The sequence below is a fragment of the Balearica regulorum genome, chromosome 2, assembly GCF_011004875.1.
Source record: "Balearica regulorum gibbericeps isolate bBalReg1 chromosome 2, bBalReg1.pri, whole genome shotgun sequence".
Taxonomy (NCBI): Eukaryota; Metazoa; Chordata; class Aves; order Gruiformes; family Gruidae; genus Balearica; species Balearica regulorum.
Genome location: NC_046185.1, coordinates 76,986,538 through 77,005,614, shown reverse-complemented (window position 1 = coordinate 77,005,614; position 19,077 = coordinate 76,986,538). Strand labels below are relative to the sequence as shown.

General features: G+C 43.2%; 1 protein-coding gene across 1 annotated transcript in view; it reads left to right on the top strand.

Moving 5' to 3' along the window:
- Positions 1 to 287: 287 nt before the first annotated feature.
- The window catches only part of SPMIP7 (sperm microtubule inner protein 7), a 35,802-nt gene continuing 17,012 nt past the window's right edge, over positions 288 to 19,077 (top strand). Inside the window, 9 exon segments of the mRNA XM_075747113.1 lie at positions 288 to 651; positions 654 to 800; positions 7,392 to 7,474; positions 8,548 to 8,621; positions 9,257 to 9,272; positions 9,274 to 9,399; positions 9,848 to 9,908; positions 10,953 to 11,001; positions 11,563 to 11,666. Coding sequence (XP_075603228.1) covers positions 288 to 651; positions 654 to 800; positions 7,392 to 7,474; positions 8,548 to 8,621; positions 9,257 to 9,272; positions 9,274 to 9,399; positions 9,848 to 9,908; positions 10,953 to 11,001; positions 11,563 to 11,666 — 1,024 coding nt within the window.

Below are 19,077 nucleotides of genomic sequence, written 5' to 3'. Positions count from 1 at the left end.
AGGAGACATTTCATGGTGAGGTGGTTTCCATCGTTACCAGGCAACAAAAGACCTCTCTGCTCCTTCAATGGCTGTGTTCGGTCTGTACCGTACTTGATAAATCTCTTTTCATGAAAGAATTCACTACTTTAACTGCTGTCTTGCCCTTTATGGTTTCTACGTACTGATCTTCTGGAGAATGACCTCTGGTTTTACTGTGGTTTGTTGGCTAGGACTTCAGAAACTTGGAGAAACAGGAGCAATTGGAGTCTTTTAAGTTTACCGCCACATAGGGATGATAGAAGAGAATGACCATGGTTTCCCATGGAGCTGAAAGGCAGGCAAGTGCCTTTAAAAAGTCTGCCTTGTCAGTTGAACCAGTTCACAAGATGGATCCCCAACAGTATCGAAGTCTGTTAAAGAAGATGTGCATGCCTGTTGTGAGAGGTCCTGAGTACAGACATGGCTTTGCCAGCTTTGAAGAGAAAAACAGTAATTCTTTCCTTAAATTCAATCCATTCACCCCTCCAGAAGGGTCAAATTACCCTTTATTTCCACACCAGGATGATGTGCCTTTAGTGGATCCCTGCTCAGGTTTTGTGAGTCCAGGAGCAGATGCTGTCCTGCAGCCCAATATTGGAAGAGCTATTGAATCCCTGGTAGACTACAGTGATGTAAACCTCACCAGCGCGTCCCCATCACAGGAAAGAGAGGCCAGACTGCTCACAGGAGTCAGATGATCCTCCTGGAGGAAACCAACCAGAACAGAAGATGGACCTCCAGGACTGTGTCAGCTGCTTCTGTCAGGGCACGACTCAGAGGTAAAGCAAACTACTATTTTTATTTCTTAATCACCAAAGAAGTTGGTGATGCTTAACAAATAAATACAACTAGTTCCTGAACTCCATCCCCCAAGGTCCTGAAAGAACAACCTTGTAAAATATATTTGTCCAGAATATTTCAATTGAATATAATAACCGCAGTAGAGTGTTTGTATGATTCACTGTCCCTGCTGTAGCAAAGAGGTACCAGTCAGCAAATTCTAATGAGCATTCTAATGCTAAAAAAAAAAATAAAATCTTTGAAGGTAAATAATGTTTTTAAAAAAATGTATTTAGGTAAATTGTGAAGTTAGTCACAATTACAATAGTCCTAATTAGCACCTGTTTTAAAGTAAACCAAAATAACAAATCACTTCAGAGTCAGGAAATCCCCTGGATATTTCTTCTAGTATTTCCTGACAAGTTGCAGTGCAGCACATTTAAAGACCTATTCCAGTGTCTAGTTGATCAGAGAACAGAAGTTCTTTAGGACTGCCATCACATGTTGGTCGAAGTACACATTACCCTCTTATTTTATGTCAATGTGTTACACATAAAGTTGGGTCTGATCATTTCGTATTGATTACAGCATCAAAATAGAAATTCACTGTTTTTAAAATGAAACAAAGTTGGGTTGGTGGTTAATATTCAGACTTTTCTGATGAAAATTCTGGAATGCAGAAATATCTACCCACGGCTTCTAAAAGCAGACATAATTAGCAGTAAGCAATATGGTTAAATTTTTATGAAGATTAGGCCAATTCCAATGATTTTCATAGTGAAATGCTCATTACAGCTAGAACAAAATTTTATGAGCACTCAGGCAAGTTGCTTATAGATGGGGGAGGCATTTCTTAGAACATGGTAAATAAATGTAAATAAGCTCCTTTTTCCATATTACTATGCAGAGATAACACTCTCACTTCACAGTTAGCTATACTTTATCTGTGTTATTGTCACCATAAAGTCTCTACGTGCTATAAATTCAGGCAGTGGTTTTGGTTCCTTGTTTCTGTCTTCGAACTTTGCATCTTAAATCACTTTAAGCTTACTGCAGTCATATAACAGAACTGAAAAGAGCCCAAGAAACCGCAAGAGATAAAAAAAATATACTCCATAATTTTCATTTTTTTCCTGGCTCATCCCATATAATTTTCACTCTTATTTCTTAGTTACTGTGTTCTCCATTCACATATGAAATTAGACCTCAGACATCAATCAGAACTGATCAGCTGTTTTTTTCTGCAAGCCTCTGGAAAAGTGATGGGGAAAGAAGATTTGAGATATGCAATTCTATCTGACCATTAATTTTTCCAATGCAGAGAAAAGCAAGCAGAGACAGAGACAGAGATACTCTGGCAGATAGAGACACACTTGAACACAGACAAAATCTGAAACTGAATGTCATCAAGTCAGTCACCCACATTACAGTCAAGAAAGTGGTCCGAAATGGAGAGTAGTTCCAGAAAGCAGACAGAAACTATCTAGTGGCTTTCTGGTGATTTTTCATTGGGTAAAGTTCACAATTAGAGAGAAATACTGACTCCACTGAAGCTGTAAGAAAAAGTCAAACTTAACTCAGGGGCAAATCTTGAAACAGATATAGTCCTGCATAAATTTCTTAAGGAAAGCTGTGCAAATGTTTTTCCAAATCTAGTATTCATTTACAAGTTTTCCTGTGATGCTGAGGTATTAACTATTAATGTGTAAATATAGATATAAAAAGTAGTTGAGTTTTAAGCCACTATTTTTAATGAGACTGCATAAACAAATTCTAGATTTCAGCTGTATGATTCAGAGAGCCAGCTACCAACCCCCAGGCACATGATGTAATGAAACTTGCTAATCCTTCTAAATATCAGTCCTGAGACATTCCACAGCTAAGTTGTTTTGGGAAGTTGTGCTGAAAGAGAGATCAGTCAGTCATTTTGCAAGCAAATTCTGCAGTCACTTTCTCCACTGTGTTGGGGATGAATGGAAAAAAAACAACAACAGAGGCAGAAGCAGCCTTTGAGACAGATGAGCTGAGGTATATAAAACAGCTGCGATAGACAGGAGGTTCTCTGTTGTGAGATGTAATGTTATGGCTTTGGCAGTCAACAGTGCTACTTTGAACTTCCCCAGGAGCCTTTTGCATCTACTGAGCAAAGCAAGTTTATTGAACAGTGAGGCTCTGAGATAGTAAAGCAAAGGTGACAAGCTGACAAAGAAGGTTGTTCTAAGACTGGAGAATCAGAGACTGCCAGAGAAGGGAGACAGCTGAAAAGCTATTCTTCGTGTATTCTCAGTCAGTATAGGGAAGGTGCTCAGTCCTAGAAGACAAGGTCTTTAGGAAGTTGACAGTGTTTGCCTGTAGAATCCCCTTCTCTCACTCACATGACAACAGAATGTCATAACCTTTTCTCTGTGGTCTCAAGTTTCTTTGCCGTGTTCTCAGTCTTTGACCGTGAAGGTATATTTGTAACTGGAAACCTGGTGATGAAACCCTCATACCCAGTTTGTCATCACTATACTATTTTGGCTTAACACAGAGATGGCCATAGAGATTGCAGAAGGAACCAGGGTATTTGACAGGTGCGATAAGGAGCAGAGATGACATCTTGCCACTACTGGAAGCTGACACATCTGTAGATATAGTTTTCTTCAAAAACAGGGAAATGGGAAAGACTATAGGGTTTACCTGTAGACTTGATAGTAACCCTTTTCTATAGGAAATAAGTAGTTAACTCATGCTGCTACTAGAGTGGCCATATTTGGATTTGTCCAAAAGCCCAACTAGTCCAGTATTCCATCCAAGTCTGTGGATAATTAACAAAGAATGTCATCATACTTCCTCTGTATATTTTCCTATAATGTAATGATTTGTGAACCAGGGATTCATGACCAGGAGATGGTGTTTTTGTAATCAGTAGACATAGATTCATAGATTTGTCTTCATGAATATATCAATTTGCTTTTTGAACCCATCACTTAACTTCCAACCCTCTATTTCCAGGTATTTGTGAATATTTAAAGCAACAAAATTCCAAGCCCAGATGGGTTACCTCCAGATCTCTCTACCAGTGACCTCCATCCACCTGGAAAATTGGTCATTTACCCCTTCCCTCCTTCTTTGATCTTCTAATCAATTATTTATCTGTCTGAAGAACTTATCTTTATTCCACTGTTACTTTAGGAGGGTCTGTTGAAGAATTTTATACAGAACTTGTTGAAATAATTGTGGTTGCATTATACTCATTTCCAATGGCCTTTGTATAGGAAGAGTTCCCTTCCCAGTGCTTCCTCTCCTGAAGCAAGAAGCATTTTCTCCAGAGTAATCATTAGTCTGGAGAAGTAATCATCCAGTAGTAATCCAGGATTAAGCAGTACATTGAGTGTGAAGCATATCAAAGTAGGATTCCAGCCTCTCCTACCTTTCAAATAATGATAGAAAATGACTGCAGGCAATGCTGGTGCAGTCCCAGTTTGTAACATAGGTACTCAGTGAGATGAAACCTTTTATCTGCCTGCAGAAAGAGAATGAAGAAAGGTAGGTTAGAGGCAACAAAATGTAAAGCAAAGAGCAAAAAAATGTGCAACTTGAAAAACATCAAATTAGCAACTCAAGGACAATCATAAATATGTACATAGCAGGAGGAATGAACAAGAGGAGTTGGAGACATGAGCACCCGTGCAGGGCTATGATGTTATTGGCATCATGGAGACATGGTGGGATAGCTCCTATGACTGGAGTGTTGGGATGGAAGGGTACAGGCTCTTTAGGAAGGACAGGCAGAGGAGACAAGGAGGGCGTGTCACCCTCTATGTCAATGACAAGCTGGAGTGCATGGAGCTCCACCTGGGGATGGATGAGGAGCTGACTGAGAGCTTATGGGTCAGGATTAAAAGGAGGGCAGGGACAGGGGACACTATAGCAGGGGTCTGCTACAGGCCACCTGACCAGGAAGACCGGGCAGATGAGGCCCTCTATAGACAGATAGGAGCAGCCTCCTGTTCACAAGCTCTGGTCCTCAAGGGAGACTTCAGCCACCCCAATATCTGTTGGAGGGACAACAGGGAATAAGCAGTCCAGGAGGTTCCTGGAATGCATCAATGATAACTTCCTTCTCCAAGTGATAGAGGAGCCAACAAGGGGACGTGCCATGCTGGACCTAGTTCTGAAGAAACAATATGGGGCTGGTGGGGAATGTGAAGCTCAAGGGCAGCCTTGGCTGCAGTGACCATGAAATGGTGGAGTTCAAGATCCTCAGGGCAGTGAGGAGGGCACATAGCAAGCTCACTACCCTGGACTTGAGGAGAGCTGACTGGCCTCTTCATGGGATAAAGCTCTGGAGGGAAGAGGGGCCCAAGAAAGCTGGTTAGTATTCAGGCTCAGGAGTGATGCATCCCAACAAGGAGTAAGTCAAGCAAGCACACCAGGAGGCCTGAGTGGATGAATCAGGAGCTCCTGGGCAAAGTCAAACACAAAAAGGAAGCCGACAGAGGCTGGAAGCAAGGGCAGGTAGCCTGGGAGGAATACAGGTAAATTGTCTGAGCAGCCAGGGATCAAGTTAGGAAAGCTAAAGCTCTGATAGAATTAAATCTGGCCAGGGACATCAAGGGCAACAAGAAAAGCAGGTATGTCAGTGATAAAAGGAAGACTAGGGAAAATGTGGGCCCCCTCTGGAAGGAAATGGGAGCCCTGGTTACCTGAGATATGGAGAAGGGTGAGGTACTGAATGAATTTTTGCCTCAGTCTTTACCAGCAAGTGCTGTAGCCACACAGCCTAAGTCACTGAAGGCAAAGGCAGGGACTGGGAGAATGAAGAACCGCCCACTGTAGGAGACAAACAGGTTTTAGACCATCTAAGGAACCTTAAGTTGCACAAGTCCATGGGGCCTGATGACATGCATCTGCAGGTCCTGAGGGAACTGGCAGATGAAGTTGCTAAGCCACTCTTCATCATATTTGAGAAGCTGTGGCAGTCCAGTGAAGTTCCCACTGAATGGAAAAGGGGAAACATAACCTCCATTTTTAAAAAGGGAAGAAAGGAATACCTGGGGAACTACAGGCCCAGGTCTACTGACTCTCCTCTGTGCCTGGCAAGATCATGGAGCAGATCCTCCTGGAAACTATGCTCAGGCACATGGAAAACAAGGAGATGACTGGTGACAGTCAACATGGCTTCATTAAGGGCAAATTGTACCTGACAAATCTAGCGGCATTCTACAACAGGGTTACAGCATTGGTAGATAAGGGAAGAGCAACTGACGTCATCTACCTGGACTTGTGCAAAGCATTTGACACTGTCCTGCATAACATCCTTGTCTCTCAGTTGGACAGACATGGATTTGATGGATGGACCACTCAGTGGATAAGGAATTGGCTGGGTGGTCGCACCCAAAGAGTTGCAGTCAACAGTTAAATGTCCAAGTAGAGACCAGTGACAAGTGGCATTCCTCAGGGGCTGGTATTGGGACCAGCACTGCTTAAGATCTTTGTTGGTGATATGGACAGTGGGATTGAGTGCACCCTCAGCAAGTTTGTCGATGACATCAAGCTGTGTAGAGCAGTTGACATGCTGGAGGGAAGGGATGCTGCCCACAAGGACCTTGACAGGCTTGAGAGATGGTCCCATGTGAACCGCATGAAGTTCAGCAAGGCCAAGTGCAAGGTCCTACACATGGTTCAGGGCAATCCCAAGCACAGCTACAGGCCAGGCAGAGAATGGATTGAGAGCAGCCCTGAGGAGAAGGACTTGGGGGTGTTGGTTGATGACAAGCTCAACATGAGCCGGCAGTGTGTGCTGGCAGCCCAGAAAGCCAACCGTGTCCTGGTCTGCATCAAAAGAAGCGTGACCAGCAGGTCAAGGGAGGTGATTCTGCCCCTCTACCTTGCTCTTGTGAGACCCCACCTGGAGTACTGCGTCCAGCTCTGGGGCCCCCAACGTAAGAAGGACATGGAGCTATTGGAGCAAGTCCAGAGGAGGACCATGAAGATGCCATTCTATTTGGCAGCAGCTCACTTGGTTATCAGCATGCGTGTACTTGCTCACCAGTCACTACATACATGACTCTACAGTAACTTCAGGATATGGCTTCTCAGTGGGTAAGCCTGATTTACGGGACCTGGTCAGGGAGGGTTCAGATTATTGGAATATGAAGTTGAGAGGACAAAGGAGAGAGAGAAATGTCTTTAGGAAGTCAGTCACATACTGCTGATGGAATATCTTGTTTATTGCTTTCAGGGTTGGCAAAGATTATGTAACTGCAGAAATGCAATATGCCATTACTAGTTGGAGTTGCATTAACAAGTTTTTATTATTACGTTTGCTAACTTGGATACTTTCCTTTATACAGTGAGTACTGTACATGACAACATGTGAAGTAGGCCAAACCATAACAATGAATGCTGTGATATTATTTATCACTTACTTTCATCTTCCATGTAATTTAATGTATTTTTGTGGAAGTTTGTAACTCAGAATAGTAACAGGTAACTGAAAATTGGTGCATCGATTTTTATGGGAAGTCATGAGTTGTTTTCATCCAGTTTAAAAAAGTAAATATTGCTGCATATTGATTAACACAATAGGAAGCCCTTTCTTTCAGACTGGATAACCTCAGTGAAAGTTGCTCCTGCTCTACCTGACCAAAACCATATTTTTGCATATTGTATGGATCCCAGTCTGAAGGCAAGTGTCTGTTGCTCTTCTTATAATGACAGAAAACATATGTAAATAATTTTGGTTTTAGTCTGCTTTCCATTTAACAGACTTTTGGCAGTGATTACAGTAGTATAGTGAAATCTGACTTTTTCATTTCTTCATCTAATTACATTGAAATAAGAGCTATATTTTGGGTAGCTTTATGTTAGCATGACCAGATTTTAATGGTGACCATCATTCCAATAATTTTAATTTTTTGTGTTGTTACAAAATTGTTACAGTGGGATAATCCCCTCTTTTGACTGTCTGGTTATGCTGTGTCCAATGCACCCTGGGATGTGGTTTACCCTCTTGACTGCCAGAGTACACTGCTGACTCATACTGCGCCTGCTGTCAGCCAGCACCCCCAGATCCTGTTCTGCAGGGCTGCTCTCCAGCCACTCCTCTCCCAGTTTATATTTGTGCATGACATTACTCCATCCTAAATGCAGAATCCAACATTTTGACTTGATAAATTTCATCCCATTAATCATTGCCAAATGTTCCAATCTATCTAGATCCCTCTGCAAGGCTTTTTGTCCCTCAAGAGAGTCAACAGCACCTCCCAGTTTGGTATCATCAGCAAACTTGCTAATGGTGCATTCAAGTCCTACATCAAGATCGTTGATAAATATATTGAACAGAACTGGCCCTAGAATTGAACCCTGAGGAACACAGTTTGTAGCAATGAACATCATACAAGTACACCAGGCATATGTGAGGGACTGCAAAGTGTGTTTGCTATGACATTTTATAAATAATATAACAAATGGAAATCTACATTCCTGAGGAATAGAGAGGCAAGGACATTCTGTTAGTTTTTAAACTTGTATTTACGATATTGAATTTTCCTTCCTGAGTAAGACTCCTTAGAAATAGATCCATTCTTGATCTCCAGTGCTGGCTGGTGAAGTATATGAAAATGCATGTTTCACATTCTGATGCAAAAGAAAATAAATTAGGAAAATGCAGATACATACAGTTCATTCTTTAAACAAGCAATCATAGTATCGTATATGTTGATGGCATTGCTTTCTGCCATGTATTTGATTTTATTTTAGGAATCAAGTGATCCTTCTGCAAGGTGGAGAGAAGAAAAATCAAGGGACTATTTCTACAAATCAAATACTCAAAAGTGAGACACCAGATTTTGCTTGTGCTTTGCTTCATGTTTTCATCTTCTTTTTATTGCTATGCACCTTTAGATAGCAGGACACATAAGACTACAAACAATTTTTTTATCACTTGGAACTTCTGGTGTTTTAACAGCATTTAGCATATGATTCGTCTTATGAACTTCAGTTATCTAAAAGCTTGCATCCAGTCTGTGCCTTTCATCTCCACTTCCTCTATAGGCAGTGAAGAGAAACTGGAGTTTCCAAAAGGGCATTCTGTACATCTGTCTTCAACGCCTGTGACAGGCATGATATGACTAGTGTCTAATCTCTATTTATGTCTTGTCTCACTTAACTGATTATTCAAATTCAGACAAAATAAAACCCATAATCACTGTAAGCTTATTGTAAGATAAACTACCTCTTTCAATTAAGTTTTAAAGAAGATAAGCCTGTGAAACTGTACCATAACTACTTGTTCCCAACAAGCAACATACAATTCCAAGCTTTCTATTTTCCTTTAAACTAGAAATATGCACCTTTGTTATTTTCTACATCCTTCTTTGTCACATAATTCCTTAATATCTAACTACCGATGTCATTCACTGATGGTTATATGGGAACTTTATTCTTTTCTTTTTTACTGTTGATCTAGAGCTTATGAAGAAGTAAGTTCCTTGGGATAATATATTACCTTCCAAAATCCAGCCTCCAGAATCAACAGTGGAAGTGTCGGCTGATCCTGTTTCCCAGTGTTTAACAAAAAGGAGATACAATCCTGAACCTGAAATAAGCCAAGTCAGTGAACAATTTCTTGCCACCTCGTTTTAGGTTTTGCTAATGAAATGTAGCCTAAATTTTGTGTAGGTCATACACATAAACCCACAGCAATGTTTTCAAATAAAAACAGTCCCAAGTGAACATTTAAGGTCATCAGCACACTCCAGTAATTGCCTCAAATGATTTCATACTTTTTCCCTCTCCCTCCCCTGTAAATTGCTACAGAAGAAGATATGCATACACAGTACCAAAAGAGAGGATAAGGATATTTATGAAAAATTGGGATAGGAATGATGCTGTAGCATAACAAATCTCACATTGTTACTTGTGATTATTAATTGTAGTTATTATTTTTACTAAACTAAAATTCAGTCCTGCAATTTGTTCTGATTGCTACGTAAGAATCTATTAAGCCAAATTAATTAGGTAATGTTGCCTTACAAGAAACATCTAATTATGATTTTAGGTTGTTGGAGGCTTCTGGGGCAGATTTCAGACAAGATCTTTTACCTCTCCACAGAGACCTGTTGTTTTCTAAGCTTAATTTTTTGGGAATATTGGGGTCCTCTGAACACTTCCTTTATGAAGTCTGTGCACAGTTAATTATTTCAGAAGACTAAATTCTGAAGCATTCTACAATTAGAGAAGTTAAAATATTCAATCAATAACTATATGGAAAGTATACTCTAAAATGCTTCTCCTGTGAGAAAGTTAAATATAAAAAGCAGAACAGACGAAATATGTAAAGTGAATGTCCTGACTGCATACATCTGATGTTCACATCGAGACATGACATTTATGAAAACACCACAATAATCATACACATGTACAAACTGAAGGTTTTATCTGCTCTCTGTAGAATCCAAAACAATCTTATAGTGGAGCATTTTAGATGAGCCCTGTAAAGGGTGACAGGAGCTTCAGAAGGGCTCAGATAAGAGCCAAGTAGAGAGGGGGATAGAAAGGTTGGTCAAACAACATAGGAAAGCTAGAATTGCCTCCTTTCCAGATCATGCACCAGCAGGTTTGCTCAGGCAAACTCAATGGACAGGTGTTCTACTGGGCACAGTCAGGGATACAATGGGAGAGACAGGTACCTCTGCAGGGTGGAAGGCAGCTAGAAAACACTATCATTACGGTTTCTTGAATGTTGCTCTTTCAAAGGAATATAGACATGGCCAGTGAGAGCAGCTTGGATGGACAGACCAAGAGAGAAATTCAGACCTGATGTTAAATTCTCCCGTGTTCTCAATAACTGAATGAGAGAAGTGTTACAAGTAGAGAAGCAGTTCATTTCTAAAGAAAACTTGCTTATACTATCCTAGGAAATTGACTGAAGTCCCAGTATCTGAGGATGAAGATTAAAATACAAGATTCTGCCTGCTGAACTGGGTCATTTAGCATATATGCCAATCTAATAATTTACCACAGTCTTTTACCAAATTCAAATGAGCATTGCATCATTCCAAGAGCAAAACTTTGACTTGTCACCACCTCTCTTTTGAGACCTCATAAATATTCTATCAGAATATTCTGTCTGGCGAAAAAAAGGTGATTGATCTATTTTGTCTTTAACAGTGTAAGCCGAAGCTCTCGAACCTGTCATACCCCTTTGTATACGTAAGTACAATGTCCCTGGTTTGTTTCTACTTTCTACATTTTTGATTAAGCCCAAGCAATCCATCTCTCATTTTCTGAAGCAAGACTTGTAGATGGCCTATGTTATCTAATCTTAAGGTGTTTTCTGGTGCCAAGGGAGAGTGTGCACTAAGTCTCCTCTGCTTGCAGGTGACTCCAGCCTTTTACCTGTAAACTAGAAAGCAGATGATGGTAAACTAGAAATCAGGATTCTTCTCTTTGTAAGAATATCCCAATCTGATCATGGGCATAGCCAAAAGGACATGAGATGACACATTTCTCTCCTATTTCCATTCTTCCCAAGCCTCCTCTCTGCACATATGTACTAGAGCGGTCATTTGTTATGTGCTGCAAGTTCAGCAGATGATTGTTTTCATCTTGGGACATGCCAAGCACACAGGGCAGTTCATCTCCATGTTTTTTCTTGTGGACAGTTTTAATAAATAACTAGAATTTTGGAGCATGCAGTATATGGTTCAGCTGCTTCCACCAGCTGTCTTATGAATAATGTACATATCTTTGATTTCCTTTCTATCCAAACAGTGGCTGTGTTGGTGCAGTAAATTTTGAAGACATTGACAATGCCGATGTAGACTTAATCCAACTTAACCATGTGCGAACTTCAAAGCCTCGCTACACAAGCACTGCACCGTATGTTTCTCTTATTAGCATAATTTTGATACTGCCTCTTGAATTCTTGTTACTCGGAAAAGAGGAAAAAACAATTAAAGATCTGGTCTTGGTCCAAAAGAATGAAAAAAATTGGGGGGAAATGCTGCTCCTTATTCTTTTTAATAACTTGAATGAGCTCTGTTAACACAGGAAGCACAGTGGGCTTTCAGATTCAAGGTTGAACTTGGAAGAGTCCTTTTTAATAACTGAGTCAGTAGTAAATGGCCTGCAGTGGTAACTGCCTACAGTGGTCAGAGTAAGTCTGTAGGGACCATACAGCCTAGATATACAAAATTAGTCAAGGAAACCTATACCAAATGAGCAGAGAGATGTCTACTGAGATGATGGTATAACAGATTTTATCCATCTATTTGTGTTATGGTGAGCTTAAATGCAACCTGTTTTGAATGAATTTGTCATAGAACATAAGGCCTGATTCTTTATTGTATCACATTAGTGTTATAGTTTCAGGGAAATTATGCTCCTAAAATAAACTACCCATCAAACAATGTCACATGCATTCCTACCCAACAGACCTGTTTGTTAACACTAAAAAATAGGAAGCGTTTAAAGTATGAAAGTATTGCCATGTTAAAAATGTGTGATTTTTAACTTTAGTCACTAGATGGCCTTTGAGTTTGCAAAAGTTCCATGAATGCTATTAGGAACATCTTATTTTTAGCTAGATCACGAACTTTGAAATTCAAAGGTTTTCACTTAAAGCCTTTCCTAAAGTTGTCTTTAGTAGCTTGAGCTGGTATTAAGCATTTCTGTGCAAAATTTTCAGAAAGTAAAATGGTAAAAGTAACGATTTAATGGTAGGAAGTTAGAATGATAAAAGAGGAGACTGTTCTGTTTACTTAATCAGATTTTCTCTTTGCATAGCCCTTTCATTTCTGTCCTTTCAGTGGTCTTGCACAGTCCACATTTGTGAGGAAGCAACAGAAGGGAAGCAGAGGGAGAGAAGCTGTAAAAATACTGCCCTCTGTTCTGAAGAAAAGGCGTAGTGCTGGGCCTTACATATGGCAGAGTATGTGCTAAACATTCCTAGTTGCTGGGAGCTTGTCTTGGAAGTAGCTGGAACTTCTGAGCTCCACCTTAGGTTCATTTCTCTGTCTTACTTCAGTTTCAGGGAGAATGCATATCCTTTTGCGATGCATCACATGCTGTCACACTCGTGGGGAATGGCGTATCATTCTTCATACAGCCTTACTCATTAAAGCAGTAGACTCACAGGCAAAATGAGGTGCTAAGCTTTTAAAATGGTCAAATTTGATCCATATTACTGCAACCAAACATAGTAATACCAAGCTTTTACATACATAATGCATCATTCTGATTGTTTTATCTCACCTCCTGCATCTGATTTTGCACAGCCTTCATCTAACTTTTAACTTCTGCTTGAATTAGAACATAAAATAGTATAAAATTATTATTGAGAAATGTGCTTTTCAAATACAGCACACATAGCATAGAACATAGTGCTGAACAGAGATTTCTGAGTTTATAGGGAAGTTAGCAGAGCTATTAACCCTTAGTTCTGCCATGTCATACTGCTGTTGCTGTAGAGCTTTGAAGAATAGAAGCTGATGTGTATACTGTGCTGCAAACAGACAGACATCCTGTCTGGAGCTCTTTGCAGTGTATGGTATCATGGTGGATTTATAAGTTTAAGCAGCAGGTTCTGTATTACCTTCTCTAGTATTCTCCATGTCATTTTCCTCTTTGTTAGTGAGTGAGGCTATGGCTTTTGTTGATTTCTGGCAACCAGGAAACCATGATCTCTGAGATCTAAAAGATTCTTACATCTCAAAGCTGTGAAAAACTCAATTCCACCTGAAAAATTCTATTAAGTTCTTCATAAAGTATATTTATTCTTTGTCTATGATTGTCAGGCATCAAGATTGCTATGATTTTAAGCAGAGGAAAGAAGGCAGTCAGAAAGAAGACATAAAAGTGATCCCAATAATATTTTTTTTTCACTTTGTGTGTTTGCCAGTAGTTCTGGAAAGATGTATAAAGGTATTAAGGCTGCTAGACTCCCACCAAAATCCTTGAGAAGTCAGATATAAGCTTTTGATTTAGAAGCCTAAATATGCTTTAAGTCTGTAAAATGTAAAAATCCCTTTGCAGATAGTCACTTTCACTCTCCATGGACTAGAACTTTCTGCCTCTAGCACTAGAGCAACAGCATCGGTGCTCAGGCATTACTCTGGAGTGAGACACTATTCTTCCCCAGACCATGCAAGAAAGTGAGTGCCATCCAAATTAGCAAAGCTGAAACTAGCTAAGAGTCATCTGTCATGTAATTTTGCAGAGACAAACAGGAAGAGTGGTGAACCTGGGCATGTTTTGTATGTTACCCTTGCACCCACCCTCTCTTCCTTTTGGCAGAACAGGAAACCATCTTCTGTTTTTCTTCTTTTTTCTTAAGGAATTAGAAAAAAGATAAAAGTCATAACTTATGCTGTAGTTGAGCCTAAAAGCTCCTAGTATAAGATCAGTGTTGTGAAAAGCTGCTGTGCTTATACCTAGCACTCTAGATAATACTCTGAAGTCCTTACTGTGCAATTTGGAAGTTTTACAGATGAGAATCCAGGTGCAGTGGGATTAAGTTGTTTTCCAAATCCCATTGGGAATCTGTAGCACAGTTAGGAATGTGCCTTTTTTTTTTTTTTTTAACCAAACTCTATTGAAGTCATGCTTTGCTGAAAGTTGGTTTTAGAAAATAATAAGTAGCGCAAAATGGTGGCCATAGTTCTTAAAAGTTAGTTTAAGACACAAGTGAAGACTTAGGAATCTAAATCACTTTTTATCCAATTTTTCTCTGTTGTTCAGACATGGAATAGCTGTGGGAGCCTTCACTACATGTAAAAAGCCATGTCATAAGTGTTGTGACTCATCTAAAAGTGATAAATTTATGAATCTGAACTTATTAATCAAAACTATGTTTGTGATCTGGTGGCAGTCTGGGATGAGAAGTGGGCATTTCCCAAAGGGAGCTGTGGAAGTGCTTTTCTCAGGTTAGACTCTTCATCTTCACACTTGACCAAAGGTCCTGAATGGTAATTCAGTTCCTCTCATTCTCTTCCAGGCTTTCATTAAAGCCTGTCTTGGGGGAAAGGAGACAAGTACATCATCTCTTGAGGTCTGTTCCAGCCCTGGAATGTAGCATCATTCTTAATATCCTTGGTTTGTGTATGCACGCCCAAATTTGCTTTAGGATGGACTTGTTCCTCTTTTTCATCCTTGGTTATGTTGCAATATATGCCTAAAAGCTGGAATCTTCTATCATTTTCTTCCCAAGGGCAACATACAAATCTTTAAAAAAAAAGGACCCAGTCAAAACATTAGGAAGTTGTTGTGAAAGAGCACTCTGAAAATCTCGTTCTAATGCCATCTTATTTCACTAACAGATCTCCAAGAATCTTTTATAAAACTTTTCATGATCTCATTTTACAGCTCAGTGCTCCATGGAATGGACATTGTCAGAGTACTGGAGTTGTAGGCTTGAAACTTGCCTTTTTAGGCCACTAAATAGCGAGGTTCCAGACTGAATGCTTTGATGGTTTTTTTTTTTCTATTTTCATTGTTTGATTTTTGTGTGATTTTGTTACACACAACAAGTGTCCAGTGGCTTAAATGACTTTTGTTATATTTTTAAATTTACCAATTTTTTTGTTCATAGTTGTTTTTTTTTTTCTTGTGGGTTCATTTTTCCTACTTTCTTTACTTGTCTACCTAGTTTAAACTCTCTTCTTATATTTGCTTTTTTTCTTTCAAACTCATGAAGTGTAAATTCCATTGGAATCAGTGAGTTGAAGGTATCTGCTTAAAAAGATTTCCTGAACAGGGATAGAATTAAGTATCTTTTCATATATTGTGCAGATCTGAGACCTCTCTGATTAGTTTGAGCAGACTTTGGAGCCTGAATTGATTATGTCTGTTTTCCTTGGTTATTTTTTCTTTGTTTCTTACTGAATCAATTATTAATTATTAGTTTATAATTTTTATTTATTTATTTGTGGAAGATAAATACTGCATTTGGGTTTACATGTCACATAACTAACCATATACTAGGCAGGGAAGCAACTGAGAGCTAAAGAGTATGCTTTGTGCAGGCAGCCAGGCTTTCAAAAATAGCTCAGCAACCACACATGAAAACAAGATTTCTGAAAGAGCTCACATTCTGAGTGCACGTTGATTGCTAAGCTCCTCTGAAATTCTGGCCACAAACACCACAATGAAACTTTAGGTGCTGAACACTTCTAAAAATCTAATCCGCTGTGTGTAACTGGGGTACATTAAGGGGCCTGGCTTCCATCCAGCTGCTGCCTTCCCCAGATGCCAAGGGACATCCCCATCAGCTGTCCTGCCTTCCCCACAAGCGAAGGGACGCCCACAACCTTGCGGAAGGCGGCCTGGCCCACTACCGCCCAGGCCCTTACTTCAGACCATCACCAGCATCAGCCCCACCGGCTGACCTGAGGGTGCACCACCACTAGCAGCTGCCCTGCGTGTGGGATTTGGCCTGCTGAGCACAAGGCACCGGCCCTCCCACCGTGTCGTCCCCTTCTCCTGTCCACGCCTCACCCATCAGCGAGGTCTTGACAGACTAGAGAACTGGGCAAAGAGGAACCATATGAAATTCGATACGGGCAAACGTAGGGTCCTGCACCTAGGGAAGAACAACCCCAGGCACCGGTACAGGTTAGGGGTTGACCTGCTGGGAAGCAGCACTGCAGAGAAGGACCTGGGAGTCCTGGTGGACAACAAGGTCTGCATGAGCCAGCAGTGTGCCCTCGTGGCCAAGAAGGCCAATGGTATCCTGGGGTGCATTAAGAAGAGCGTGGCCAGCAGGTCGAGGGAGGTTATCCTCCCCCTCTATTCTGCCCTGGTGAGGCCACATCTGGTGTTCTGTATCCAGTTCTGGGCTCCCCAGTTCAAGAAAGACAGGGAACTACTGGAGAGAGTCCAGTGGAGGGCCACAAAGACCATTACGGGACGGCGCATCTCTTGTGTGAGGAAAGGCTGAGAGAGCTGGGTCTGTTTAGCCTGGAGAAGAGAAGACTGAGAGGGGATCTCATCAACGCCTACAAATACCTGAAGAGTGGATGTCTAGAGGAAGGGGCCAGACTCTTCTCGATGGTGACCAGAGTGACAGGACAGGGGGCAATGGGCACAAACTGGAACACAGGAAGTTCCATCTCAACATGAGAAAAACCCTCTTTACTCTGAGGGTGACTGAGCACTGGAACAGGCTGCCCAGAGAGGTTGTGGAGTCTCTTTCTCTGGAGATATTCCAAACTTGCCTGGATGTGATCCTGTGCAACCTGCTCTAAGTGATCCTGCTCCAGCAGGGCGTTTGGACTAGACGATCTGCAGAGGTCCCTTCCAACCCCTGCCGCTCTCTGAATCTGTGAATTGGGAGACCGTGGGAGCCTGTGTCACGGGCCTTGCTGAAGTCAGAGTAAATGGCAGGCACTGCTCTCCCCTTGTCCCACTAGGACAGCCACCTCCTCAGAGCAAGGCTCACGTTGGTGCCAGCACAACTTGTCCTTGGTGAAGCTGTGCTGGGTGTTCCCAGATGTCACCTAGTCCGTCGTGTGCCTCCAACTGGCCTTCTGGCAGATGACTGAGAAGGGCAAGAGCTTCTTCCTGGAAGCCTGCCGGAAAGCTCTGGGAGAGCTCTTTCTCGGAATGGGTAGGCAAAAGCGGTGAGCAGCTTTGTCCTTCATACTAGTGAACAGAGCAAGGGTGCACCTCAGACTGAACCCACCCCCACCTACAGGTCCCAAGGACCTCCCTCAGCAGCCTCCGGCAGGCTCCTCGCGTCGCGCTGGCACGGCAACTCGATGGAAGCCAGGCCCTCTCCTCCCCTCTGCCTGGGGTTCTACGCAGAAGAGATGATGGCACCTCTCCACGCTCCAGGGGCAGGGCCGGGTGACGGCAAAGGAAAGAAGGGCTCACACCACACTTGGCAATCCACAACTGCTTTATGGGGTGCTGGCAGACCTTGCGCAGCCCGGCTGGGCCTCCCTTTCTCATGCCGCCGGCGGGACGTCCGGATGCTTTGGCCTCTCTCAGCCACTGTCGAGCACGGGGGGGCTGTGCCACTTGCAGGGCGCCAGGTCGGTGGGGGTCACTGGAATGACCTCCGACCTTCCTGGAATGTTGTTGCCACCGGGCACAAGATGAGGAGGGGGCTGGAGCCCAGGGCTCACGAGGGGAGGTGGAGGGCAGTCCCTGTGCCCAAGGGGCAGCCTTTCTCTGGGGCAAGCACGATGGCAGGTGGGAGCCAGCCCCTGGAAAGGGGTCCTCAGCCCTCACGACCCTCCTTCTTCACTCACATTTGGGCATCTTTCAGGCCACGGGGCCCCCACACCCAAAACGGCCATATTTGGCCGCACGCATCAGCCACGCTCACAATCGACATCACAGTGGCAGCCTGCTGCTCGGCACCTATAAAAAGAGGGGCCCCTGCAGCTGGCCCACAGTGTGCCGAGCTTCGAGGCCCTCAGATGCCAAGCATGCTTGGAAAGAAGAGGAGCCGGAGCAGCGAGGCGGATGGCTGCCCACCTCGCAGTGGGACGCCGCAGAGCCGCTTCCCGCAACCGCAGGGGAGCAATGCACCTCCCAGGAGGAGGAGGCGGAGGCAGCGGAGGAGGAGGAGGAGGAACAACCAAATCGCACCTCCTGCCACAAGCGCAATGGACCTCACTTCTCTGATCAAGGGCATGCAGGACATGGCTGTAGGCCCAGCAGGGAACGCCACCGGGCCCAAGCGTGTCTGCCTGCCAGGCAGCACCCGGAGCAGCGAGGCGGGCAGCTGCCCACCAGGGAACACTGTCCAGCCAAAGCGGGTCTGCCAGCCAGGGACCAGCCGGAGCAGCAAGGCAGGTGGCTGCCCACCGCGGAAGACCATCCAGACGAAGCGGGTCTGCCAGCCAGGGAGCAGCCGGAGCAGTGAGGCGGGTGCCTGCCCACCACGGAACGCTGTCAAGCGAAAGCAGGCCTGCCTGCCAGGGAGCAGCTGGGGCAGCGAGGCGGGTGGCTGCCCACCGCAGAACGCCACCCAGACCAAGCGGGTCTGCCTGCCAGGGAGCAGCCGGGGCAGCGAGGCAGGTGGCTGCCCACCTCTGCGCGGGACGGGACAGAGATGGTTCCCGCAACTGCCACACAGGAAGGTGCCTCCCAGGAGCCTGAAGATGGCGCAGCAGCGGAGGAGGAACATCACCGCTCGTGCCAGGAGAGCCATCGACCGCGCTCGTGCCACCCGTGTCAGCCAGCGCACGGCTGCGGCCACGCAGGGCGGCAGCCTGGAGCGCTGGCGTGCCTACCTGCTGAGGCATATTTTGGGGACCGGGCGTGACAACCCACCAAAAG